The sequence below is a fragment of the Sebastes fasciatus genome, chromosome 22 (genome assembly GCF_043250625.1).
Source record: "Sebastes fasciatus isolate fSebFas1 chromosome 22, fSebFas1.pri, whole genome shotgun sequence".
NCBI lineage: Eukaryota > Metazoa > Chordata > Actinopteri > Perciformes > Sebastidae > Sebastes > Sebastes fasciatus.
Genome location: NC_133816.1, coordinates 9723486 through 9750267, shown reverse-complemented (window position 1 = coordinate 9750267; position 26782 = coordinate 9723486). Strand labels below are relative to the sequence as shown.

General features: G+C 38.0%; 3 protein-coding genes across 6 annotated transcripts; 1 reads left to right on the top strand and 2 right to left on the bottom strand.

Annotated features, from left to right (window-relative positions):
• Window positions 1-1069: 1069 nt before the first annotated feature.
• Window positions 1070-10517, top strand: pcolceb (procollagen C-endopeptidase enhancer b). Its single transcript, XM_074623908.1, has 9 exons — window positions 1070-1219; window positions 2370-2478; window positions 5170-5428; window positions 5844-5968; window positions 7365-7501; window positions 7608-8257; window positions 8377-8457; window positions 8602-8772; window positions 9531-10517. The coding sequence occupies exons 1-9, from the start codon at window positions 1134-1136 to the stop codon at window positions 9659-9661; spliced, it is 1749 nt and encodes a 582-aa protein (XP_074480009.1). The 5' UTR covers window positions 1070-1133; the 3' UTR covers window positions 9662-10517.
• Window positions 10518-14118: 3601 nt separating this feature from the next.
• Window positions 14119-19228, bottom strand: LOC141760714 (transmembrane protein 272-like). Of its 4 annotated transcripts, XM_074623759.1 has the most exons (6): window positions 19096-19224; window positions 16293-16357; window positions 15914-15991; window positions 15766-15816; window positions 15497-15679; window positions 14119-14617 (listed from the first exon to the last, which is right to left on the bottom strand). In XM_074623759.1, the coding sequence occupies exons 1-6, from the start codon at window positions 19098-19100 to the stop codon at window positions 14439-14441; spliced, it is 561 nt and encodes a 186-aa protein (XP_074479860.1). In that variant the 5' UTR covers window positions 19101-19224; the 3' UTR covers window positions 14119-14438. The 4 variants fall into 4 exon arrangements, with proteins under 4 accessions (XP_074479860.1, XP_074479862.1, XP_074479861.1 ...); XM_074623761.1 differs by lacking the exon at window positions 16293-16357 and having other exon boundaries at window positions 19096-19228; XM_074623760.1 differs by lacking the exon at window positions 15766-15816.
• Window positions 18397-25354, bottom strand: LOC141760716 (transmembrane protein 272-like). The gene is made up of 5 exons (XM_074623765.1): window positions 25238-25354; window positions 21211-21296; window positions 21053-21103; window positions 20737-20943; window positions 18397-19323 (listed from the first exon to the last, which is right to left on the bottom strand). The coding sequence occupies exons 2-5, from the start codon at window positions 21272-21274 to the stop codon at window positions 19115-19117; spliced, it is 531 nt and encodes a 176-aa protein (XP_074479866.1). The 5' UTR covers window positions 21275-21296; window positions 25238-25354; the 3' UTR covers window positions 18397-19114.
• Between the last annotated feature and the right edge of the window lie 1428 nt (window positions 25355-26782).

Genomic DNA, 26782 nt, shown 5'->3' with positions numbered 1-26782 from the left:
ACATTGTAAACATGAGTTTATGGTCTCAATCACTAGTTTCAAGTCGTCTTCAATACAGCATGATGTTCATTTAGTAAATTATGGTCCCATTTAGAGTCAAATAGACCATAAAGCAGGGTATGCTTTAGGGCGTGGCTACCTTGTGATTGACAGGTCGCTACCACGGAATAGTCCGGTCTGGGAGTTGTCCGTGTTTATTGTCTTACAACTTTAACCCTTTTCACAGTTTGTTTTCAGATCATGAAAGTTAATTGTAACTTTTTGGTCGCCCGACGTTATGGTGTACGGTCTAAGACCTGCTCTATATATAAAGCGTCTCGAGATAACTTCTGTTATGATTTGACGCTATATAAAAATAAATGGAAATTGAATTGAAACTAACGTTCGGCCGTGCTTAGCTCGACCCTCTCGTGTCACTTCTGGTTGCAAAAAACCAAGATGGCGACGGCCAAAATGCCGAACCCAAGGCTTCAAAACGGCAGTCCGCAAACCAATGGGTGACGTTACGGTGACTATACGTCCACTTCTTATTTAAGCCTACGGTTTATGGTGCCAATCCATCTGCCAGATGTAGATATTTCACCGGATAAGTGAACACTACGACAAACCATCCAGTGGTTGTTGAGATATTTCTGTCTGAACCAAAGTGGTGGACCAACCAACCAACCAACCAAATGACCAGACTGGCATAACAAACACAGATGCCTTGCTGCTCGCTGGTGGTGCAGTGAATAGGTCATTATACACTCGTATGCAACAGTGGTACTCTGTCCATCAGCGCGCACACACCTGCAGAAAAACATACATTTCCCATATATTCCATTACGCTACCTGTTAAACAACAACAACACAGAGCTGGAACATAACAAGCACACTGTACTCTGAACTGTACATACATTGCTTTTGGCCATGAGTCAGTGTAATTAGTGTATCAAACAGCCTTCTGTCCTCTCAATATGACATTCATTCACATTTTCTTTTCTTCTCCACCTTCTCCTCACCCATCATCACTTCCCTTCCTCTTCCTTTCTCCCCTCCCCCTTTCACATCTCTCCACGCCTCCGCTACGATTCTCCCTCCTTCCTCCTCCTCTTCTTCTCCCGTCTTTATCCTAACCTCGGAGGACAGCTAGGATGGAGGACAGTGTGTGGACCGTGTGCCTTCTTGTCATTCTGACGCTGGGATGGACCGAGGCTCAGGGTCAGAACAACTACACCAGGTAAGCTGAGAGATTTTAGATATTTAAAGAAATGTCTTCAGGTATATGTGTGTATCAACTCCATCAATGTCCCTCTTGTGGATCTGTTTTTCCTGCCTGTGCACATGTGGCATGTCGCTTTTCAAGCCCACATCTGTCTAGATTAACTACCGTGTGTTATTTCCTCTTATGATTACAGAAAGCGCAGTAGAAATAGAGGGTTGCGGTGTTAGGAAGATGTGGTCAGCGTACCGTAAACACACAAAATGACAGCATGCTGTAATTGATGTAGTGATTCAACTGGGCGAATGTACAGTAGCTGATGTTTTTGTCAACGCTGGATGACTTTGTACGCTCTAAATCCAAAGTTTTGACTCAATAAAATGCTGAATTTCATTTTTAGAGACGCTTATTGAGCTTGGTGTGTGTACATATAGCTACTTCCACACACATACAGGGTGTAAATTGAACATGAGGGACAAACAAATGCCTGTGGGCTGTTCAGCCCCAGAGGGTCAGAAGGGAGGGACGCCACCGCCAATGTTTTTCTTTTTTTTTTGGGCCAAATGTTGCCTTATAGAACCTCAGCAGTATGCCTGAAGAGCATGACAGAAAAGAAAAGAGACTATAAATCAGTTTGGGATCCCAGAAACCGTCCCCACAATGTAAATTCACCATTTTGGCCTTTTTTTCTTCCAAGAAACAAGCACAAAAACAACAAAAGTTGAGCCACAGAGTCAAGTTTGATGAGAAAACTCAAGCTGACAAGAGCAGCAAACGTCTAAATTAACTGCTGCAAAATTAAAAGTTGAGGCTTTGCCCTGCTTTGATCACCAAACTCCCATATGTGTGTGGCCTGTTGAAAAGTGCCATGTCTGATAAAAGTAAATACGTGTTACGTCTACCGACAAACTTTCTTGTGGTACAGTAGGTGTGGAGAAAGCTCACAGCACATATTCTGTATATTGACAGTCTTCCTGGCGTGGTTTCACCAACTTTTTTAAGAAATAAAAACAGGAGAGTTCATCGGGAAACCTCCCCGGACTCGGAGAACAGAGACAGACTGTGTGTAAAAATGTGTGTACGTGCTTTAATACTCTCAGTTAAAGCTGCGTTTTCCTTCCAGTGCAGCATGTCAAGTTAAATGGTGGTTGTGTGATACTCTTTCTAGGCCCATCTTCCACTGCGGAGGCCACCTGGTCACAGACTCAGGCATCGTAGCCAGTGAGGGATTCCCCAGTCCCTACAAACCCAACACTAAATGCACCTGGTACATCACTGTGAGTCATTTTTAAAATCACTACACACACCATTAAACCAAACTCAACGTGTCCCAGAGTGGCTGCTATCGTCGACTGACCAGTTTGAGTCAGATCATGCATCAAAAGGAAAATCCAAGTCATTCACAGAGTGAGTGAAAAGGCCTGCACAACTGTGGTAAACCTGCACAGGTGATCATTATTGGCTGATTAGACCTCCTCTCAGGACTGTGTGGGCGTGAACAGACCGTGATTGATTGACAAGCTTTGTTGCACCTGGTAGGCGGACAAATTACACCTTTATCCTCCTTATTAGTGTATAGACTTTGTGGTCACCTTCCACCAATTTACTAAAATGGAATAATTACAGGATAAAGGTGAAATATAGTGAAACAGTAGCACAAGAAGAGAACAATCACAGAGTCAGCAAACTAACTCAACAGTGTTAGTTACTCAAGCAGCAACTAAGTTAAGGCCCCTGCACACCAGGGCTGTGATGAATAAACAACGTGAAAATGCAAATATTATATGTCTAGGGATTTTATGGAGAAAGGTAAGAACGGAAGAAGTGGATCCGGTGTGCCTCAAGTATAGTTTGTGAAGGTTGAAAGGAGTAATAAAGTTTGCCGTCAGGTTTAGGACTACGGAGCCCCCATGTTGGAACTCTACCCGTTCTGCACAACTTTTGGTTGATGCCTTTATTCGTGCAAAAGCGAAAGCTCCAAAAAATTTGGCCTCGTTACATAAAAAAGTGTCACTTTCTTGCTGCGTAATATTTGCATTCCGTGTTAAAGAATTCATGATAAAAAAAAACTGTTTGAAAAAATATATCTACATGAAATAATTTCACAAAAAAAACATGTGTGTAAACCAAGCCCCCACGGAGTGCGCCGGGCTTTGAAGCAAATTTTCGTAGTGGCCAAACGGTGTTACTACAACTTCTGTGTCTGTCGTGTGATGCCATTGGGCCCAAAAAGACTTGCCCCATAGACTTACATTGGGAAAGAGACGTCTGTAACCCAGCGGATAATTTTTTTTTAGGTAAATTAACTTCCCAGTATGAACACTATAATAGCCCTTATTTAAATCATTAGGTCTTTTGCACCTTTGTCAAGGAGTAATAAAGTTTGCTGTCGTGGTTTGGACTACAGAGACTAGGTGTTGTAACTCAACCCGTTTTGGTTGATGTCTTTACTCGCAGTGCGAAAGCACAGAAAAATTGACCTCGTTCTGAAAAAAGTCACTTTTTTGCAGCTCTATATGCGTTCTGGGTAAAAAATATTCATGACAAAAACAGTTATTTACGTGCGAATTAATTGCATGAAAATAACACCCCCAGTGTGTAAAGGCCTTTTAACAGCAACTGCCATACACCAAATGTTTGCTAACTTTAGCCACCATTAGCTGCTGGTCATATCAGACCAAGTGAGGCTGTAGCAACAAAACCCCTGAGTGGATTGAGCTGAGCAAGGTTGCATTTTATTGCTAATGAGATCAATTTCTTCATTTGTAAAAGAATGAAGGTCCTATTTTGTCATTCAGAAATAACAGTATAGCTTTAAAGTGGTCTTTTTTTCATTCATGCATCCAGTGATTTTATTTTTTTATTTAACCTTTATTTTACCAGGCAAGTCAATTAAGAACAAATTCTTATTTACAATGGCCTGATAAAAGGCTTGTGAGACCTTTGTGGGCTGGATTCAGATCCAGTTTGAATTCTCAGGGTTTCTTTCATTTGTTCTTAATGTTGAACAGACAGAAATGTGGACAGTGATTAAAAAGCTAATCGTTGTTCAGTTCTAGTTGACGTAAAACCCCCTTTTCCCCTTTAAGTAGTTATAGAGTTGGAAGAATGAGCTTGACAAACGAAGAGTAAACTGACAGTGACTGGCGTTTTATAGGCTACCCTCTCAGCCTGAACTGGACCATACCATCTGCTCAGGTGAACATAGGGTCAGCAAGACTGATACAAAGCTCTCAAAGATGACCAAATAACACACAAAACATTCATTTAAGATTCCTTTTTTTAACTGCTGATAATCAGACTTTATTTTTTGGGCAAAACATACACACATGAGTGCACCAACTTTAACAGAAAGTAATTTAATGCAGAAAATTTTTACCCTCTGTCTCCTGCAACTTGGTAGTGCCCTCTCACTCACTGCTGGAGTACCTAATGATGCACACCTGTTTTCACTTTCACTAATTAAGCCGAGGATCTGCACCAACATGACAAGCTGGACAACAACAAAAACTATGCTCTTTTAATGTTTTTCACATAAACAAGTGTTTTATTTGGTTACATGTATAATCTGACTGATTGGTAAAAACATTAGACTTTAAATTAATTATTTAACACACAAAATAATGTTAATGTTGGAAAATAGGGTGTGGTGAAGCAGCATTTTTTTTTGTTTTGTTCTTCATTTTATACATATTTCCCCCAAAAAAATCAGTCTGACATATGTGGTATTCTAGGAAACTATGAGATATTCACTAGTATTTAAAAGTTCTGCTGCTTTGTGATCTTAGTAAGTCTGAAAAACATCTTTACAAAAGTCCAACAACACTTGATGTGCAATCTGCAAGGTTTATTAAGATGAAAACCTTTGAAATTTTCAATATTGACTCATCACTTTTTACATATCACATGCTCAAAAAACCTTTTTCTAGCATTCTTTCCTCAAAGCGTCCCCTGTCGCCCCCCTCCAGGTCCCAGAGGGCCACGTGGTCATGCTGTCTTTCCGCCTCTTCGACATGGAGGCCGACCCCACCTGTCGGTACGACTACCTGGACGTCTACAACGGTCACACCCGCTTGGTGCAGAAGCTGGGTCGTTTCTGCGGGACGTTCCGGCCCGGCGCCCTCATCGCCACCACCAACACCATGATGTTAGAGATGGTATCGGACGAGGCCACCGGAGGAAGAGGCTTTCTCGCCGCCTTCAGCGCGGGGAAGCCACATGTGGAAGGTGTAGACATATAATCCCATAAACCGTAGAAACACATAGACCAGGATGAACTACTGAAGATGAAGCTGTTTTTAGGGATTTTCTTGTGATAGATGGCAGCATCGTGGTCATCTCATATATTTTTATTGTCCGTGAAACTACATTTTTGGTGATTTGTTTATGCTCAGAAAGAGTAACACAATCCTCTCTGTAAAAAATAAATCAGTACAATCTGTCAGGTTTATGAAAGCTATAGAGAGGTGCAGGATCCCCCTAAAGAAATAAAAAATTACATCATCAAGCTAAAAGCATATAGCTTAGGCTAATTTTTGCCTCAAATACTGTATCACAAGACAAAAAAAAAACATCCTTCCCTTATTTGAAAGAGGTTAAAGTCTGGTGTATTAGCAGTTCTTTTCTGTTTTTATTCCCACAGAGAACCAGTTTTGTGGAGGACGTCTGATCAAACCGCAGGGCTCCGTCAAGACGCCCAACTGGCCCAACTCTAATTACCCAGCAGGCATCAGCTGCTCCTGGCACATCTCTGTAGAACCAGGCAATGTAAGTATTGTATTTCTTACTAGGTGTGTACCTAAAATGAATTTAAATTAGTATATTATCCAGTATAAAGCGTCAAATCATCAGCAAACCTGTGTTAAAGTCAAACTGAAATTTCAATTCATTTTTTGCAGTCTATGAATCCTTGGTGTTTGTTTTGACTTGTGTGACTTTACTTAGTTAAAATTGTACTCACCAAAAAGAATACATTTAAATCATATAAATTTTTCTGCGGTGATGCCCCTACATTAGTGTTGTGCTAATGTTTGCCTCCACTTTCCGAGTAGAACTTCTTAAATCACTACTTTGCTAGGTTAGCTAGTCGGGCTGTACCGAATGTCATTTTCTTACATTCAAAGCTTCTATTGAGGTTTTTGAATGAAGCTCTGAGTGAGTTTTGTCATATTTTATGACATCATCACCCTAAAAATAAATCCTATAACAAGTGATTCATCAGATTAAATAAATTAGTCTTTTTTTTGTTATTAAATCATCTTTCTTTAATTAATTAATAGTCAGTGGTAGTAAGTAAGTATAAGTTGTCAGTTTTATAAACATAAAAACATGTAGGTGCGGACTGAGGACTGAAAGAGAGAGTGACAGAGAGAAAGGGAAGAGAAGGTAGACGATTGCACACAATGTTTCTGTAAGTTATTAATAACTTACTCGGAACGCTGCTTTGTCACCCGCCTGCCCGAACCCGAGGTTGTAGGTTGACATCACTACTACTGTACGCAGCCACCGCTGGAATCTAATTCTACACATAGTATAATACTAATAATATTAATGTAGCCATATTTGTATACATGCATATTTGTACCCAAATGCTGTACAGGCTCGTTGGAAAATGGTACAAAATACCTTGTAAAACAGTTTCATTCTCATTAGACAGGTAGAAAAAATATCCACAATATTATTATATTTTAGATTTCCGTACACAAAAAGTGAGGAGCTAGGTGTGTTGAATAAGGCTAGTTGATGCAGGAGAAGTGAAAATAGTGGTGAAGGGGCCCGTCACAAGGAAATGTTCAACCTCAAGTTTCCTGATGTAGTGTAGGCTATGTGTGTGTGCGTGTGTGAGTGAGTGTGTGTGACAGCGGCCCTGTGACGAAGTTCAAGTGAAAGACTTCATTGAGTGCCTGGGAGGTGTGTTCATGTGTGCCAAGAGATTGAACGTAAGGAAAGAAGGAAGGAAGCGAGAGCGAGGGAGAGAGTAAATGCCCTTCTGTATTTCACAAGTCTGGCCCTTTTCCTCCACCACCACTACCTACTGTACTGTATGTCTGCACTGTGCTGGATTCAGGAAAACTAGTCAGGAATAAACAGTTCACATTCCCAGCCATAAATTTCATAGTTTGCGCTGGCATGTTTTGTGTGTTCATTGCCACCTCATCCCCAGGTGATCGAGGTGAAGTTTATCAAGCTGGACTTGGAGCCTGACACGTACTGTCGCTACGACTATGTGGCATTGTTTAACGGGGGCGAGAGGGATAACTCCCGGCGGATTGGGATTTTCTGCGGAGACAAGTCACCGGGGTGAGATTACTTATTATTAAGCAGTTGAGCTCTGCCAACATTTCCCCTTTGCTAATCCTCCTCCTGTCCTTTCCTACATATTTTTTCCTCTCTATTTTCTTCATAGAACAATAGTGACAAATGGGAACGAGCTCCTTGTCCAGTTTATCTCCGACCTCAGTGTGACCTCAGATGGCTTCATGGCCCACTACTCCAGCGTGCCCCGCGGGTCTCGGACGCCCACCCCCGGGGGAGATTTCATCTTTCGACCTCAGACGACCTCAACACCACAAAGAACAGTCGTGAAGCCAAGCAAACCCACAAAACCAACCCCCAAACCTAGACCTGGCCTAAAGCCTAAACCCACCCCAAAACCAGCCAAAAGACCACTAGTGAAGATACCGCTGAAGCCTCCACCGCGCAAACCTATCGTCAAGCCCACGGCTAAACCCAAACCAGCAAAACCCACACCTAAAGCACCTGTGAAAAAGCTCACACCTAAAGCACCCATGAAAAAGCCCACACCTAAACCTAGAACTAAACCTACTTCCAAACCGAAGATTATTAAGCCAATGCTCAAACCAAGCATCAAAGTCAAACCCACACGGAAGCCTGCACTGAAGACCAAGCCCACCTTAAAACCTGGTGTCAAACCAGTAAAGCCAACCCCTAAGAGCGGAGTTAAACCAACAGCCAAACCCAAGATTAAGCCTAAAGTGACACCTAAACCTGGAGTTACCAAGACAGTGCCGAAGAAGCCTTTTGTGAGCAAGACACGTGAGTGGAAGTAATTGATTTCTAAGCTAACACTTTGCTTTCATGTATGAATATGTACACACCTGTATCGAGAAGTTAATGGGCTTATCACGTGTTTGTATGTTGTGTGTTTTCTTCAGCTTTACCACTGAACCCACTGTGCACACAAGCCTGTAAGAGGACAGGAACTCTCCAATCCAGCTTCTGCCCTCATGACTTTGGTGAGCTGCCCACTAGCAAAACTTATGTTTCCCAACAGCATAACCATAACTTAAATATTTAAATTTAATTCTTTAGTTTGACCATCATTGGTGTATAATTTGTAGAAGAAATGGCATGCAACCCCTCTTATTTTTCTTTTTCAGTGATTACTGGTAAGGTTACAGATGTGACCACTGGTCCAGGGGGCTCAGCGACAGTTGAGGTGTTCCTAATCAAGGCCTATAAGGCAGGACGACTGAACATCACCAAATCAGGGCCCATGATGTCGGTCACACTGACCTCCACCTGCAAGAGATGCCCCGGGATAATCAAAGGTACAGTACAAATTTGCAGCCATTGTCTGTCTCTGCATCCTTGACACGCATGCAACATGTTATACCGACTGAAATGCGTCCATAGCATCAACTGTGAAATATTGATAGTTGCCATACCTGCCTTCATACATGCACTATCTTACTAGCTCCTACTATTACATTGATTCTTGCAAATTAACAAAAAAATATTTGGCATTATAAACTCAGATTTCTAATAGAATTCGGGTGAACTGTGTTATGGCAACACAACAAATGTTCATGTTAGAAATGTCAAATTCAATGAAAAAAAGAAAAGGCTGGTTACAAATTATAGTGTATCAAAGGTAAGAATATAAGTAAATGGTGCTATATCAAATAGCAATATCAAATATCAAATTTATTTCCTGTTCTTTTGGCAAATAGACTACAAAAGAGCATAAACTCGCATTGTATGCAGATGATGTGATTCTTTATTTAACCAATATATCCCTGTAATTAAAGGCAGAATTAAAATAATACAGTGAAGTGTCCGATTACAAATTGAACATGGGATGCAATGTGACTTTGTTTGGTTCCTTTTGAAAGTAATTATTGTCATAAATAATGACTATTAAATAAAGTGTACAAAAGTCTAATATCACTTGTCTATTAAATTGGTACAGTACCGTACATTCCAAACAATATTTGTCTGTTAATTTAAGCAACCCAGCTCCTGGTATGGTATGGGTGAGCATGAGCTGGTATTTGACATATTGTGCCACATTTTTTCTCTTGTTCAGGCCGGAACTACGTGTTGATGGGAAAAGTCGACGAACAGGGCAACGGCCTCCTCAACCCGTCCAGCTTCACTCTCCTCTATAAGCCCATCCACGCCAAAGCACTGGTTGGTCTCGCGCGCAAACAGTGCTGACATCACAGCCTGACATCACACTCAGATGGACAGCCCTGATTATCTCTCTGAAAACATGTAACTTTACATAAAGCGTGAAAATATTATGAGTAATATCCAAACCTAATTTTTTACACAATGCAATACTGTCATGAAAAGTTATTTTAAGAGTAAACATACATCATTAAGTATTATATTTTGTATTTTGTATGTAAATTATGATAATTATTTCTGTGATAAAAAATGCACATCAATAAACCATGTGATTCTGGTGCTGATAATTGTACTGGGTGACTAATGAGGGAATGATGATCAGGCGGGTGTGGAAATCATGTGGCTGGAGTTGGTATGAACACATTGAAGACAAAGGGTGAAATGCTCCGTGGTCCTGTGCTATTTGCACGTATTTAAATGAGGTAATATGTATACATTTGGCACAAAATTGGTCCATTTCTATTCAAATGAGCCTCATTGCAAAAACAGTCCAATTCACAAATATCAGCGCTAACAGCCACACGCAGTTACAGTGAAATTATTAGCATCTTCAGAGAGTTGGTTGGTAACTGAATCGCCTTTATAAGGGGTGCCATGCCGACTTTCCAATGATCATGACATAAAACCCAAATACGGTTTGTCTCTGTCACGTTTTAAAAGTCATAAAAGAGGATCATAAAAGTCATTAGGATTCATCCTCTTGGGACCGTGAATATCTGTACAAAATGTAGTAGCAATAGTTCAGTCTGGTCCACTTTTTACTTTATGATACAAAAAATTATAATATCCAAACCTGTTGTAATAATTTTGAATGCAAAAAAATATTTTGTATGTTAATATGTCTGGGATAAAAGATGGATCTCAAATAAACCATATGATTGCGGTGCTGAGGTATTTTTTTAATATCATATAAATGACATTTGATTTTACAGGCAATCGGGTAAAGTGTCTTGTTGCAGTAAGGATCCACATCCTTTATCGTTTTATTGTAGTCGGGCTAGATTAAGTAGATCCACACGTTACCTAAGAAGCTCTCACATTTTGTTATATTGCAGCCTCATGCTAAAATCATTTAAATTATTTTTTCCCTCATCAGTCTACACTCAATACACCCAAAATGACAAAGCGAAAACAGGATTTTAGAATATTTATTAAAACTGAAATATAACATACGTATTCAGACCCTTTGCGAAGACACTTGAAATTTAGCCCAGGTGCGTCTCATCATGATCAGAGTCCACCTGTGGTAAATTCAGATGATTGGACATGATTGGGCACACCTGTGTATAGAAAAGGTCTCACAGGCTGACAATTAAGTATTTTTTCATGTTCTTTTTTCCAACCTTTGCATTTTTCTTTTGAACAATAATGTGCCCTCTCCAGGCCTCTTTTTGAGGAGTCACCCACTAGAAGAAGGTTGGACACCATCGTGTTAACAAAAGCTTAAACGTGTGTCGTGTTGTGAGGATTTCTTCATGTAGTGGCGTTAGAAGGACACCTAGTGGCTTGTTAATATTATTGCAGTGCATGAAGAGAGCTTTGATTCTGTGGGTTCTCCCTAAATAACTTTACTATTTAAACTTATGAACAATAGCATAACAATTTATCAATCATGCTTTTTGTTTCCTAAAGTAAAAGGACAACAACAGCCTTAACCATAACAAATAAAATAATATGTACATAATAACAGTAACTGTAAATTGAAGAATTAAAAAACAAGGGAGGAGAAAAATGATAATAATAATAATAATAATAATAAAAAAATAGAAAACATAAATAAAATTTAAAATATAGAAAATATTTTAAATGAAATAAAATAAAGTAATAGTAATAATAGTAATAATACTTATTACTATTATTATTATTATTATTATTATTATTATTATTATTATTATTAAGTATAAATAAATAAAAATACATCAATTAATCAAATAAATTCAAGCAAAATATTATTTGATAAAAGTAGTAGACATCCTGCCATATGCTTGAAATTGATTAGTAACTGAAGTAAAAGAAAGTAATAAATTAAGCAGATATGTTATCACATTCTGTTGGCTGTATTTCCCTGATGGCTGGAAAGGAAAGTAAAAGGCTTTCAGACATAAACTTGTATGTCTGTAGGTCACAGACACTGTATTGTTTACGTGAAGTGCATTTGTGTGTGTCTCAACTTCCTGGTTCATTGTCCTCTAGATGCGTAATTTAGATTCCTTCTAAATTACCATGGTGAGAATGCGTAAGTCTGTCTTTGTCTTGGATGGAATCAATGCCAACTATTATATAACTGTTGAGACGCTGTCATCCTCCGTTTTGTCTTATTTTTCTCCACCTCAGCATGGACCTAGGTGTCTGTACGTGAGGTATTGATCATCAGTAAATGAGAAGTAAAAGAACTGAATTTGCTCTGTTTTTTGGTGATAGATAGATATGCTTAAAAAAATAGTTTTCTATGTGATGTAGCATTTATCTTGAGGTAAAATGGTTGCCTTTTAACAAAAAAAACCCAGTTTCCTCTGTTTCTCTTCTTACAATTAAAATGTTCATTCATTGAATCTTTCTGAGCCTAAACTAAAAGTTGTGGTAAATTAATAAATTAAATTAATAAATTACTCTATAACTTTTAAAAGAATCAAATCATTAATTTCTTCTCGCATATATTTTGCTCTATTTTTGGGTAAGGTTACATCTCTGACCTCTGGTCTTCAGTGATATAATGTCACTAAGTATATTTACTCAAGTACTGCACTTAAGTACGATTTTGAGGTACTTGTACTTTACTTGAGTGTAAATTTTTTGCTACTTTATACTTATATTTCTCTACAATTTGGAGACAAATATTGTACTTTTTGCTCCACTACATTTGTTTGATAGCAGATTTAAAATATTAATACAAAATATAAATCAACTAATAAATGAAGACATATTGTGAAGCTGGTATATAAAGTAATTGAAATTAGCCCCATCTTCAGATTGTGTTGTATTTAGACATAGTAACATGACATAACATGCATAATACCCCTCGAGCTACTACGGTACTCATTGTGTTTTGTTGTCTGACAGATTTTCTGAGAACTTGTAACTTTACACGAAGAGCAAATATTTTATTACAAGGATTCAAACATTTTTACATGATAAAATATTGTTGTGAAAAGTTATGAATTTCAACTGTAAACATACAATATTATACTGTAATTTGGAAATTTAAGTTAGTTATTTAAGTTTAAAGAAAAATCTGCACATATAAAAAATCACAACCTAATCAGGTGAGATAGGTCATGTTCTACCTTTCTGTGTGTGAGAGTGTCTCCCCGGTGTATTTCCTCCCTGACGGCTATGAATGAATTGACATTTGAAGGGTAGAGACACGTCACTTGAAGACAGTTATATAATAGTTGGCATTGATCCCATCCAAGACAAAGACAGACTTACTCATTCTCACCATAGTAATTTAGAAGGAATCTAAATTAAGCATCTGGAGGACAATGAACCAGGAAGTTGAGACACACACACATGCACCTCCCGTAAATGATCCAGAGTTTATCTTTTAGTAGTTTTCAGAGACTCTATGTCATGTTTTTACTAATCAATCCCATTGTTGTTGGTCTTCTCACAACTTCAAGGGGAAATATGATCATTTTCAGGTTCATACTTGTATTTTGGGGTTCTACTAGAACATGTTTAAATGCTTTCATGTTAAAAACACATTATTTTTCTCATACTGTCTCTCTGAATATTAGAGCTAGGTATCAGTTCTCGATACCTTTAAGGTATCGACTTAAACAACCAAGTAGTATCAAAACTTCTCCATGATGTGCATCGAATAAAGTACTCTATTGCTATCGGTATCACTTTAAAGGTACTGGCATTGTCATTTTTTAATACCTAGCCCTACTCTGGTAAAATGGTTGCCTTTTAACAAAAAAAGGCAACCATTTACTATTAAAATTGTCATTCATTGAATGAAAATTTCTGAGCCGAAACTAAAACTTGTGGTTAATAAATTACTCGATAACTTTAAAAAAATAATCAAATCACTAATTTCTTCTTGCGTATAATTTGCTCTAAATCTGTAATTATGAGTAAGGTTACATCTCTGACCTCTGGTCTTCAGTGATGTAATGTAACTCAGTACATCATGTACTGTACTTAAGTACGATTTTGAGATACTTGTATTTTACTTGAGTGTTAATTTTATGCTACTTTATACCTATATTTCTCTACAATTTGGAGGCAAATATTTTGCTTTTTACTCCACTACATTTGTTTGATAGCAGATTCAAATTACAACAAAATATAAATCAACTAATAAATTATGATATATTATCAAAGGTTAAGCTACCCAGCAGTATATAAAGTAACTTAAATTAGCCCAATCTTCAGATTGTGTTTTATTTAGGCATAGGAACATGACATAACATGCTTAATACCCCTCGAGCTACTACGGTACTCATAGTATTTTGTTGTCTGACAGATTTTCTGAGAACTTGTACCTTTACACAAAAGACAAAGATTTTATTACTAGTACTCAAACATTTACTGTTGTGAAAAGTTATAAAATTTCATGAAGTAAACATACAATATTATATAGAAATTTGTATGTAAATTATAATATTTCTGTGATAAAAGATGCATAACAAAAAAAAGATGTGAGGCTGGTGCGTGAGGTGATTTAAGGATTTCTTTCCAGTGTTTTACATAAAAAAAATCTGATGTCAAAATGTGCATCAAACACTCATGAAATCACAGATTAATATTGTAATTACATCCGCCAACCACTCTATACATGTGTTGGGGTGTTTTTCTTTTATTCATTGCAGCACATAGCAGAGCAGCAGCTAGAGAAAAGGACGAAACCGAGTAGGATGTAGAAGAGGTTGGTGGTCCAGAAGGCAAACAGGTAGAGGGTCTTGTTGCAGTAGGTATCCATGCTGGATATTGTGTTGTTGTAGTTGGGTTCATAGATGGAGTAAATCCACACATTACCTAAAAAGAAGCCAAAGAGAATAATTACTTTTCATGGAAGTGAACCCATTTTCTGTCCAATGGTAACTCTTCTTCTAGCTCTGCTTTGGTCTCCACCAACTCCAGAGGGAAATATTTGGCTCTTTAGTTGCTAAATGCTCGACCGTGTTCACCAGTTAGTCGCTAACCTTGCTGTTTGGTTGCAGGTAGAATGCAGTGGGTTTATCAAAGTTGAGAGAGTGAACAATTAAAGTTGCATATCACAAAACCAAAATAATGGGCTAAAAGATGCTAAAAACACCATTGCTACATTGTTTAGATAAAAAAAAATACAAATTACAACAGCTTTAAACAACAGCTATGTCAGTCAGAGACACTTGTGTCAAGGAAATGGCCATTTATAGTAAATAGTTATACAGTTTGGTTTTGCGGACAAAGCCATAAAACGAAAAGCTAAAAGAAGCTAAAAAGCTGTAAGCAACATCTTTCACGTCACACAGTGTCCTTTGACTGAGTAGTATTGATTAGTGGAGCTTTAACTGCCTGTGTTAGTGCAATGATCTGTGGGATCTTAAGGGACCCCTTTTCTATCATGGAGTAAACTGACGAACCCTCACTAAGTGACATATTTCATGGATATTTAACATTATATTCAATGTATAACAATAAAAGTACAACTGATAAACTGTACAATTAACCCAAATGGTGAATGCAATAACTGCTACTGTAATAGACCAACTGTACATATATATTTTTTTTAAATGTTGTCTCACACCCCTTAAAATCAAGAAGGCCTTGTGACCCCCTTGTGACGCTTTAGTGACCCCTAGTGGGGGATTGGGACCCCCAGGTTGGGAACCAGTGGGTCATTCGACTACAGTTCCAGTTTTTTTAGCTTACCAGCGATGAACCAGCAGAAGAAGAAGAGAGACACTAAGCAGCCCCAGGCCTTGCTCTGATTCCCAAAGTTGGCGCAGCAGGGCAGGATGGAGAGCACATTCAGCACCAGGGAGACGATTCCCATCACCAGCAGATAGATGGGGATGTAGGGCTGCCTCGGGCAGTCATGTTGGTACATTGCTCCTGTAGGACACGAGGTGTATCACTTCACCTGCTTTATGTACTTCATTTTATTGACAGCAATCCACAATTGAAACAGCTTCACTTACCTACTACTAGCTGAGCAAGGGGCATTAAACCCATAATCACCTGGGTACATACTGAGGGAAGACAGACAGGATGTTTTATATATATGTGGTGAGTTTGATTTAATATAAATAAAAGTGTGCATGACCTTCCCACATCACTATCTCTCACCTATTATTACTCCTGGAGGTTTAGGAGGGGTGCGGATGCGTTGATATACGTCACTCTCTGCCATTGTGTATGATAAATCTAGGAGAAGAGAGACATGTCAGCTGTCTGTATGCTCAAATCTGACAGGACATTTCACAAGAAGTGCTCTTCATTCAAACTATAGTGGTGAAATTGCTCCACTAACATACGTACTGTAGCCTTCTTCCTCTATCAGCAAGAATAGTTAGCATGGATCTAATATGACTAAAAAAGCTAAAAAAAAAAAAGCTGTTTTTTTCAGCTGAAAATCAAAGACACAAATACACCAAAATAAATATTATTTAAATTTAAAGAAAAATCTGCACATGTAAAAAAATCACAACCATAAGTCATGTTCTACCTTTCTGTGTGTGAGAGTGTCTCCTCGGTGTATCTCCTCCCTGACGGCTATGGATGTATTGACATCTGAAGAGTAGAGACAGTTCACTTGAGGCGTGATAAAGAGTTCATGCGACGTGTCTGGGTCTCAACTTCCTGTTTTTTTCTTGATGCTTGTTTTCAGTTTCTGTCTTATGTAAACTCCCATGATTCCGCATTTATCTTTTTATAGTTTTCATAGACTCTATATCCTGTTTTTACTAATCAATCCCATTGTTTTTGGTCTTCTTACAACTTAAAAGGGGAAATATGCTCATTTTCAGGTTCATACTTGTATTTTGGGTTTCTACTAGAACATGTTTACATGCTTTAGCAGCACAATTACTCATATTGTGCCTTGCGTCCCGCACCGTCGGCACTAGTCTGCCCGTGTCGGAGGCTTTTTGGCCGATTCAGCATGTTGAATCTGCAGCGGAGCCCGTCGGTTTGAAAAGTCGCTCTGATTGGCTGTTCTGGCACGAGAAGAGAAACGGAAGTGCACTTGCAAGTACGACTCGGTTTCCTTCGTTCGTACCACAGAGCCGCTCATAGATTCAGATCGTTTGCGAACGTCACATCACTACTTTGCAAACGTAGTTCTCAAGCTGTGGGCGGTATGTTCTAATGAGCCTGCATGTGACATAGAAAGGGGAGCCAAATCTGAATGGCCTGTTGAAATACGTTTTCTGATCTGGCCCACAAAAAACTGATTGGGTTGTCTTATTTCACAGTCTGTGGGTTGGTAAGCACTCCAGATACCTAAATGTATGTGCACAAGCACTGAGAAAGGGAGTTTTCCATGATATGTCCCCTTTAAATCTTTTTGGGGAAGGTAGCTCAACAGAATTCAACTTCCCACTTTCTTTAATGCTCTCCTTTATCCATAAAAGTACTATGTATAAAAGGGAAATTTGACTTAAATAAGCTTAACTGATGACATATCTTTATTGCTTGCAAGGAAATGCATCACACTAAAATGAGTTTCGTCAACAACACAGGGCTTTCATCCAGGAAACCGCTGTTCGAGTCCCGTGCATCAAGTTTCACTTTTAGTCATCTGTTTGTTTGTGTCTCGTGTTCACACCAAGTCACATTTTGACTTTACAAAAGTAGTGATTTTAAACCCAACCATTATGTTTTTTCTTTAACCTAACTAGGTTCTTCTGTTGCCTGGACTTAAGCAAGTGTTTTTGTTTCATTCACAACGTTAAGCATGTGTTTATTAAGACTGGAAAGTGACACAAAGGGGTTATCCGAAGCATTCCGAAGCATTATCCAAATATAGTCTTCTTATCTCTGTGTGAATTCAGATCTGTTTGCTCAACTGCAAGACTCAAAACAGAGCAGTCTGAGATAAGAATGAGTTTACTGGGGCAGTTTTTCAAATCAGTGCAAAATAAACAAAACCAGACAGGTAAAAACAAAGAGGGGCTAAGGTGTGTGCTCCACAACAGACAATGTGGCAAAGAAAGAGGGAAACGAGGTAGATATATAACATACTGGGTGACTAATGAGGGAATGAGAGGCAGGTGGGTGTTGGAGGTAAATCACAGCTGAGCATGAGGAAGGGACTGAGTGTTTAAAAAGACCTAAATACAAGTTGGGAAAAAGAAAATTGGAATAGCAATATTTATGTATTTGCTCTATGTTGCCTGAAACTATTTTCTTGTGTTGGATCTGCTGCTTTGTAACTGATAAATATATTATGAGGCATGTTTGGGTGGATGTCCTTTTGCACTCATCATCTACTGAGTGGAATCACCTGCTCTGACGTTTCCAGGTTTTAACATCAGCAGCTTTCACTTTTATGTAGATGTTGCATTTCCTTCATCGTGGTTCCTATAGTTCCAGCTAATAGACAACATCATGATTTCCCCTTTTGATTAGTTGGTGAGAAATGCTATATAATAGAGCTATTTTAGTTTTATGAAGAGACAACTTCCTCTTATTTCTCTATATCTTATTAACTTGAGTGTTGTCCTACATGAGGTAAAGCACCGCTTGTGGTCGATTTTAGCTTTTCTTACGGGAAATACATTTCCTGTTTCTTAGAGTTCCTATATCACACATTTCCACATTACTTTCTCTTTTAATTGATTTTTCAGGTGACAAAATACGATATCTTTGATTGAATCACAGTTATCATGCTGTATGTAATCTTAATAGTTGGTAGTCATCAAAGTTTAGTGTTGTGATTAAATGTTACATAGTGGAGATCAAAAAGGGAAACATCAAAAATGTTGGTTCCCCCTGGAAACACACCACTGCATTAGGTATCATAAAGTACTTTATACATGCTAAAGATGTTTAAGAAATCATTGTCTATTGAAGTGCATGATGGGGAAGATATGATTGGTTAAACTTGACTGTGTTTCCTGAAACAAATTATCAACAAACGTGAGCATTAAAGTAAAAAAATAAAGTAAGAACAATGCCAAATGAACTCATAAAGAACAGACATTTTATCATATTACCCTGTACTCTGTATCACGTTTAAGCCCAACTCCTGGTTCAACATGTATCTCATGTATCTTTTGGACAGAAAGTGACTGAAAATTCCTACAAACAGGAGGTAGAAAAGGCTCAGCATTGAGGAGAAAACTTAGTGTTAAAACCTACAGCATCGTGGAGTTAAGCATGTATCAAAACGAAGGCTGTGCAACTAGAAGTACCACTACGAGACATGATAGGTGTTTAGATGAGGCATATTAGTCTTGCGTTGCAGTGTATGAACCATTAATATTAACAGCCCATGGTTTGCAGCCTCATGAGATGCGTCCTGTCACCTCATTGGTTCGTTTGTCTCTAGATGTCGTCGTCTGCGTCGGCTCGGCCACACAGGAAGAAGCAGACGAGGACGCAGCAGCCGCCGACCAGGAACAGACCCAGCAGGATGTAGACTAACGTGGTGGTCCAGAAGGCAAACAGGTAGAGTGTCCTGTCGCAGTACGGGTCCGTATTTGTTGTGTTCTTGTTGTAGTTGGGCTGGTAAATAGAGTATATCCACACATTACCTAGACAAAAAAAGAAACACAATCAATCACAAACAATCCGACTTCTTTTTGCAACCAGAGGAGTCGCCCCCTGCTGGCTATTAGAAAGAATGCAAGTTTAAGACACTTCCGCATTGGCTTCACTTTTCAGACCCGGAGGGATGAATAAATTTTTTCTTTCCTTTTTTCAATATTTTGGGGGTGTTTTTAGAGCTGATAGAGAGATGACATGACATGAAAAGTGCCACAACAGTGTCAGTTATTTAAGAAGAAATCCAAATGAAATTCAGCCCAAAATATGCATCAAAATAAAATATGTATAATGAGCTTCATTGGTCTGGCTACTTCAGCTGTGATGTTTAGAGGACTGAAGGATAACAGGCTGTGCAATTTAAAAAAAATAATTTTTCATGTACACCTAAGGGGTTTGTGTGCACTGCAAGGTTATAATAGTTTTTCAATTAGTTTCTATTTTATTTTAGTTTTGACTTTTCAATTTAATTTTAGTTTTGTTTTAAATGGTTTTCAGAGTGTGTTTGCTGGTTTTAGTTTAGTTTCAGTTTTTCAGAAAGCGTTAGTTATAGTTTTTATATATTTAGTTTAGTAGTAGTAGTAGTAGTAGTTTAGTCCATTTTTCAGGAGTGATATCATAGCTAAAAAAAACTCAAACTGAAATGAATTTACGTTCATTTTTACTTTAGTTTTATTTGTTTTTTTACCCAGGCAATATCGTTTGTTTAGTTTTTCTTAAAGGATATAGTTCTTATTTAGTTTAGTCAGTTTACTAAAATATTTTTCATTGCTTATTTTCGTTTTAGTTTCAGATTTAGTTTACTATAATAACCCTGGTGTGCAGCTACGTCAATTTAAAAAGGGAGGAGATCTCTAGCAAACATAGATGACATCTAGTGGCCAACACATGTTACTACAACTTCATGAGACAAAATACAGTCTGGAGAACATCCAGGTGGGAGGAAGGTATGTAAGACATAACGCCTGCTATAATAAAAATATTAACAAAATGGAGGCAAAGAATTATATTTCCTCAATTGAGTCCATTATTTTCTTACATCAGGTCACCTTGTAGTGAGTAATGACACGTACACCTCAGCCATTTATCAGAGAAAAAAGTAGGCTGTGTGAAAATCCCTGTCTATTGTTTAAAAGTTAGATAAGCTTCACCAGGGAGACTAACATAACATCACATGGCTGGATATCTGAGTTTTGCTGCTATGGTTACCTCAGTGTTTATTAGTACATCTAAGCATCCTAACAGACAATTGAAACATGCACCTGCCAACCAGAAACAATCGCAAACAAGTATTTCCCTTTGCCATGGTAAAACATCAAATAGGCTCGATGTCACTTGCACTATCTTTGGTCGTGTGTCCCTCCTGTGAGCTCATTCGTCAGCCCTCCGCCGTTTAAACTCACCAGCAATAAACCAGCAGAAGAGGAAGAAAGTTATCAACGAGTTCCAGGCCGTGCAGAGTCGACTGATCGGGCTGGAGGTGCCGTCTTCGGGAGTTTTGGTGCAGGGCAGGCAGGAGAGCACCCCCAGCATCAGGCCAAAGATTCCCACCACTATCAGATAGACGGGGATGTAGTGCTGCCGCGGACAGTCATCCAGATGTACCGCACCTGTTGGGCACAACAGGAGATACTGAAATACTGAATACTGAATTTAAAATATTATAACATTTAAGTGAAACAAACATGAATAAAATGTTAATGTTAATCGCTCACTCACCGATTGCAATCTGAGCGATGGGCATGACACAAAAAAAAATCTTTGAACATCCTGTAAGAAGAAAGCATGAATTTAGATGAAAGCAACGACACAGCCTCTTTTCTGTTCTTAATCTAAGCAAAATCAAACTATGACAGGAATGAATCAGTTGAGCTCACCTAGAACCGGTGTTGGCGGTGTAGGAGGGTTGCGGATGTGTCGGATAAGGCCACTGTTTGACATTATCAGTAATGAGAACTCTGACCTACGGAGGAAGATTAAGAACTGTTAAAAGTCTGCATGCTGAAAGCTGACGTCTTCATCAGCCAGACGACAAGAAGAAAACAAAGTGCAAACAAAGGTTTTAAGAGGAATGTAAACATAAGATGACGAGATTTTGCTTTTAATGAATTAATCTAAGTTGACTTCACCCATTTGTAAACAGTCAAAGACTCCTTTTTGGATTGCACTTCATTTCTCATAATGCAACTGGAAATCATCTGTCATTAGACCCCTGATGCCTTTTGAATGCTCACGCTGCTTTCAAACGCCACACCTAGGCTGCATTCCAAATCACATACTTTTTGCCCTTACAAAGTACGTACTGTTGCACGCGGTATGCATACGATTGTGACACAATACTTCCCCTCTGAGTCACTAAGATGTTATATGTTTGCACAGTTAGAGTGGTACTCCTTATTTGTGTTAAACACAAGTTGAAGACATAGTGAGTTTTTAAGGACCGGGAACAAAGCACAGACACCTCATACATGCATGTGGCTGCTCATTACAGTAATTTAATCAAGGGTCAGTCCCAGCCTAAATTCAATTTAGTTTTCATGCAACTCCTAAGTGTCCAGCACAGACTGAAAATATGATTACATTGGATGTAGTGACATGAACAGGGGCGGAGCAGGATGGTGGTTTCTGGGGCTCCAGCCGCAAATGTTTTCTCAAAAGCCCCGAATCTTTCAGGTTTTTAAAAAAACTTCTATGTTGTGTCATTTCCCCTCCGTATCTCATATATTGACATTTATGTTAAATGCATTCAAACAGCCCCGATGGAGCTGACCATGGATGTTTAAAGAGAACAGAGCTAACGGGGGGAGCTCGGAGTTAGCGACGGACTTGGAGAAGTTAGCGGAAGGATACACGTGTGACTACGTCCAGTTTACAAAATAAGGTGTTAACAAAGGGAACTGTACAGTATATACAAAATACATCTAGGGAAATAAGATTCATTGGATTATATTCACCAGAAGTATGAAACATTACATGTCCCTTATAATTTAAAAAGAAAATACCATTAATTTGTGAGGGAAATGTACTGAGCCCCCCGCCCCCAGAACCCTAGGAGAACATTTGTATAAGTCGTTCCCTCGAGTTAGTAACCTGAGGGAACTTCATGGTGCACTTCTTCTGTTTTAATGTAGTATTTAGTGCACAGGCTGTTGTTTCCTGTTGTTGCTGTTGCTATTATAGGCTGTTGGTCAGACTGGCTTTCTTGGGAATGCAGTCAAACCTCTTGGCTGTTAATTGAAAGGCTTATCTTTCTTCACACATGCATTGTATGTGTGTGAACATAAACTTTATTTTGAATGCACACTGTGCGCCATTCATGTCCTGGGGCAAAGCAAGATGTTGTAAGCAGTCAGGGCTCAGCCAAACCTGGGGGGGAGTTTTTTTTTCCCCCATTTCTGGCAGCTATTAGGGGCTGGGACGATACACTTATATCTCCCGATTCAATACTATCACGATACTTGGGTGCCGATTCGATATGTACTCTACAAGAATTGCGATTCAACATTACAATTTATTGAGATTTTTGTTAACTTTTTTAATACTAGACCATGGGAAAAAGTTGAATCATACACTTCTAGGGACTTTTACTTTGGAAAATATCTAAATTGATGCAGTAAAAATGTTTGATTTTCAGCATGTATGTAATCCGAGATGTCCTGAAGTCAAATATAAATTATTACTAAGTCGTTCCCTCAAGTTAGTAACTCGTTTCAAAGGAACGAGTTACTTCATAGCGCACTTCTTCCAATCATTCCTGACAGTCCATGCATTGCTGATGTACTTCGGTAAAGTTGGAAATATTCAATAACTTCAGTATTTTGCAGTGTAGTACCACCAAAATCACTTCACACATCAATGGTCTCTTCCCTATTATACTTATTAAACTAATTAAGACATTTTGGTGGCGCTACACTTTATAAAAGTGAAGTTATTGAATATTTTCCCATTAAAAATTCACCAAAATTATGCAAAAGCATATTTTTCCAAACTAAGTGTTGTAGTACAACCATGAGGAGATCATTGATGTGTGAAGTAATGTTGATAGTACTACACTGTATAATAGTGACGTTATTGAACATTTTAATAGCATCTCTTTTCGGCGTTGCATTTTGTAGACGGTCCCCGACCACTCGTCTCACAGCCGGCTGCACATAGAGACCATTGTTATGTGTCCAGCTCGGAGGACGGCTCCTTGTGATTAAAATTAGGCTGTAGCTCGTTGTCTACCTCACTACGGTTAGAACGAGCCGTCGTTTGTGTTTTAACAATATTTTGGTTCTGAGTTATTGATCCAGGAAGTTTGAATCTGTCAACATCTTTCCAACTTTGCCAAAGTACATCATCTAGGGGGGCATCGTACATCAGCAATGCGTGGACTGTCAGGAATGATTGGAAGAAGTGCACTATGAATGGGCTCCGTAGAAATGTCTTTATCCTTTGATTTTTGGGTTGCTGGAAAAAAATTAATAATGCCTGACAATGAATGATATATTTGACTTCAGAACATCTCTGACTACATACATGCTTAAAATCAAACATTTTTACTGTATCAATTTTGATATTTTTAAAGTATTTTAAAGTCATTTTAAAGTAGAAGTCCCTAGAAGTGTATGATCTAGTGTTAAAATAGTTAACAAAAATCTTTACACAAAATTAGTTACTATATTTGGTAGGAACAAAAGTTTTTAAGTGGGACGAACTCCTGTTTGGTGTTCTACTTTCAACATCTACAAATATTAAAACAAAATACCTATTTGGAATATTGAGTGTAGCTGCTAGAAAAGCAATTACTAAGAAATGGCTTTAATCAGATACACCATCATTGGAGAACTGGTATGATGTAATTTATGAAATATTTGTAATGGAAAGAATTACTTTCTCAACGAGGCTTCAAGAAACTAAATTTGGGGAAATTTGGAAGGAGTGGAAAGAGTATATTTCCCCCAAAACGCCCTTCTTTTGTTTAATTTTTCTTTTTTTCTAAATGTAACTCTTTTTAATTATTATTATGATTTATTTTATCTTATTTCACATGAAAAGCACCCCATGTTCTATTTGTGTGTTCTATAATTTCATTGTAAAAAGTGGAAAAGTTGGTTCACTTCATATTTGTATCTAATTAAGTATGTTTATGTAAATGTCTGAGTAAAATCAAATAAAGGAAAAACAAAATAAAAAAAAAAGTTAACAAAAATCTAAATAAATTGTAATATTGAATCGCAATTTCTTGTAGAATACATATCGAATCGGCACCCGAGTATCGTGATAGTATTGAATCAGGAGATAGGTGTATTGTCCCGACCCTGCTAGCTGCCAGAAATGGGAAGAAGAAAAAAAATTCCCCCCCAGGTTTGGGCTGAGCCCTGACAGCTTTACAACATCTTGCTCTGCCCCTGGACATGAATGGCGCACAGTGTGCATTCAAGACACAGTTTGCACACACACAATACATGTGTGAAGAAAGACTAGCCTTTCAATTAACAGCCAAGAGACTGCATTCCCAAGAAAGCCAGTCTGACCAATAATAGCCTATAATAATAGCAACAGCAGCAACAGGAGACAACTCACTAAATGCAACATTAAAACAGACGGAAATGAGGCACATTTAGGAGAAGAATTAGACCCAAAAAAAGCTCCACTTCAGTTCCAAAAAGCAAGTTGCAACACATGTATGAGACTTTGGCACATGCAAAACAAATGTTGTCAAACCAGAACAGATAGCAGCGGCCTCGCCTTATGCTGGATTTTAAGATGAATGTTGTGCGCCTCGCCTCGTCCTGCTAACACACCGACATAAAGCCGATTTCTGGTGTCTGATCACGGCTTTAAACTACAACTAGAACCGCGCAGAGTGTGGAAGTAGTGGTTTAATGCGTGAAAAGTAGTAGTTTAGCTCTCACTCACCTGTAGTGGAGTCAGTTTACCTTCCAGCTGTGTGCTGCTGTGACACTGACAGACTCCTCGTGAGATGCCAAACCTCCACCTCTCGGGAGCGCGCATTCCCAGAGCGGCGGTCACGCGGTCAGCTGATCACCTTTACCAAAGAGAAGTTTATTCAAATGTGCTATTAGTATACTTATTTTAAACTTAAAATAAGAGAGTATACTTTCAGCTTATTGTTTATTTGTTTAGTGTTTATATATTTTGCACAATTTAAGACTATACAACCTAACAAAATAAATAAATGAATAATATACAGTGCAGGAAGAGGCACAAAAAAAACACTGGGCAAATCTGAAGCCTCCACCTAGAGACAAGATTAATATAAAGAAATAATATGACTACATAATAGTGATAACAAACAATTAGGAAAAGATATATAATAACAACAATAACAATACAGTAAATATATTAAAAAAAAGACAAGTGTGTGTGTTGCGTGGAAATGTATGGTTAGTGTTTGTGAGGAGGATATTGATTAAATATCTATAAAGAGTTCTGGGTAATCGTAACCACACAACATTGTGAGTCGGAAAAAATTAAAAACATAAAAACAGCAATTAAATTAAATGACCCTTTAAGCGACTTTTGAAACATTTAACAGATGAACAGTTTTTTGATAGATGTGAAAAGCTACTCCATAATTTGGTTCCCCTAAATCTTATGGAAAATTGACCTCTACTAGTGAGGAATTTAGGAGGATGAAGATCTAGAGACTGACGGGTTGAGTAAGCTTAGTTTTTATATGTACTTGTGAGAGACATACTTAAGTATATTTAGCTTATACAGTCAAGTATATAGTAAAGCATACCTGGCTTAGACTTGTACTTAATCTTTTGATCGAGATATACTTAAGAAAAGTATAATTAAGTATTCTTGCCTTATAGGCCTAAGTAAAGGTTTACTTGGCTTGTAGTTATGTTTACTTTTTGATAGAGTAGCCTATTAAAGTGTGTGAGAGTTTGTGAGCTAATATTTTGATATGAATTTACTTCAATTCAGCAAGAATTGGCATGTGAGAAATCACAAAACATCAAGTCAAATAGCAAAAGGAGCAAGTCTCTTTATTTAATACATAAATCGTTGGCTAAGTACTATAAGTTAAAGTATACAAAGTGTACTTTCATAAACTAAAAAGTGGGCTACACGTATATACAAGTGTACTTTCAGTATAAAAAACGATTAAACAGAGTTCTTTAAAGTGTACTTTCATAAACTAAAAAGTGGGCTACAAGTCTATTAAACTAACAGTATACCTATTTACTTGTAGTATATATCATATTATAGTTGCAGTACAAAATACAACTTAGATTTAAACAAGTTGTGTACTCAAAGTTTACTGTTTTTACACTTAAAAAGTACACTTAAAATTATACTTTTATAAACTAAAAAGCGGGCCCAATTTAGTCCGAAGAAGTATTGAATTAGTACACTTACAATTCAATTACAATTACTTACAATATAAAGAATATAAAAGTGTATTTAAAAAGCATATTTAAATGAAACAAT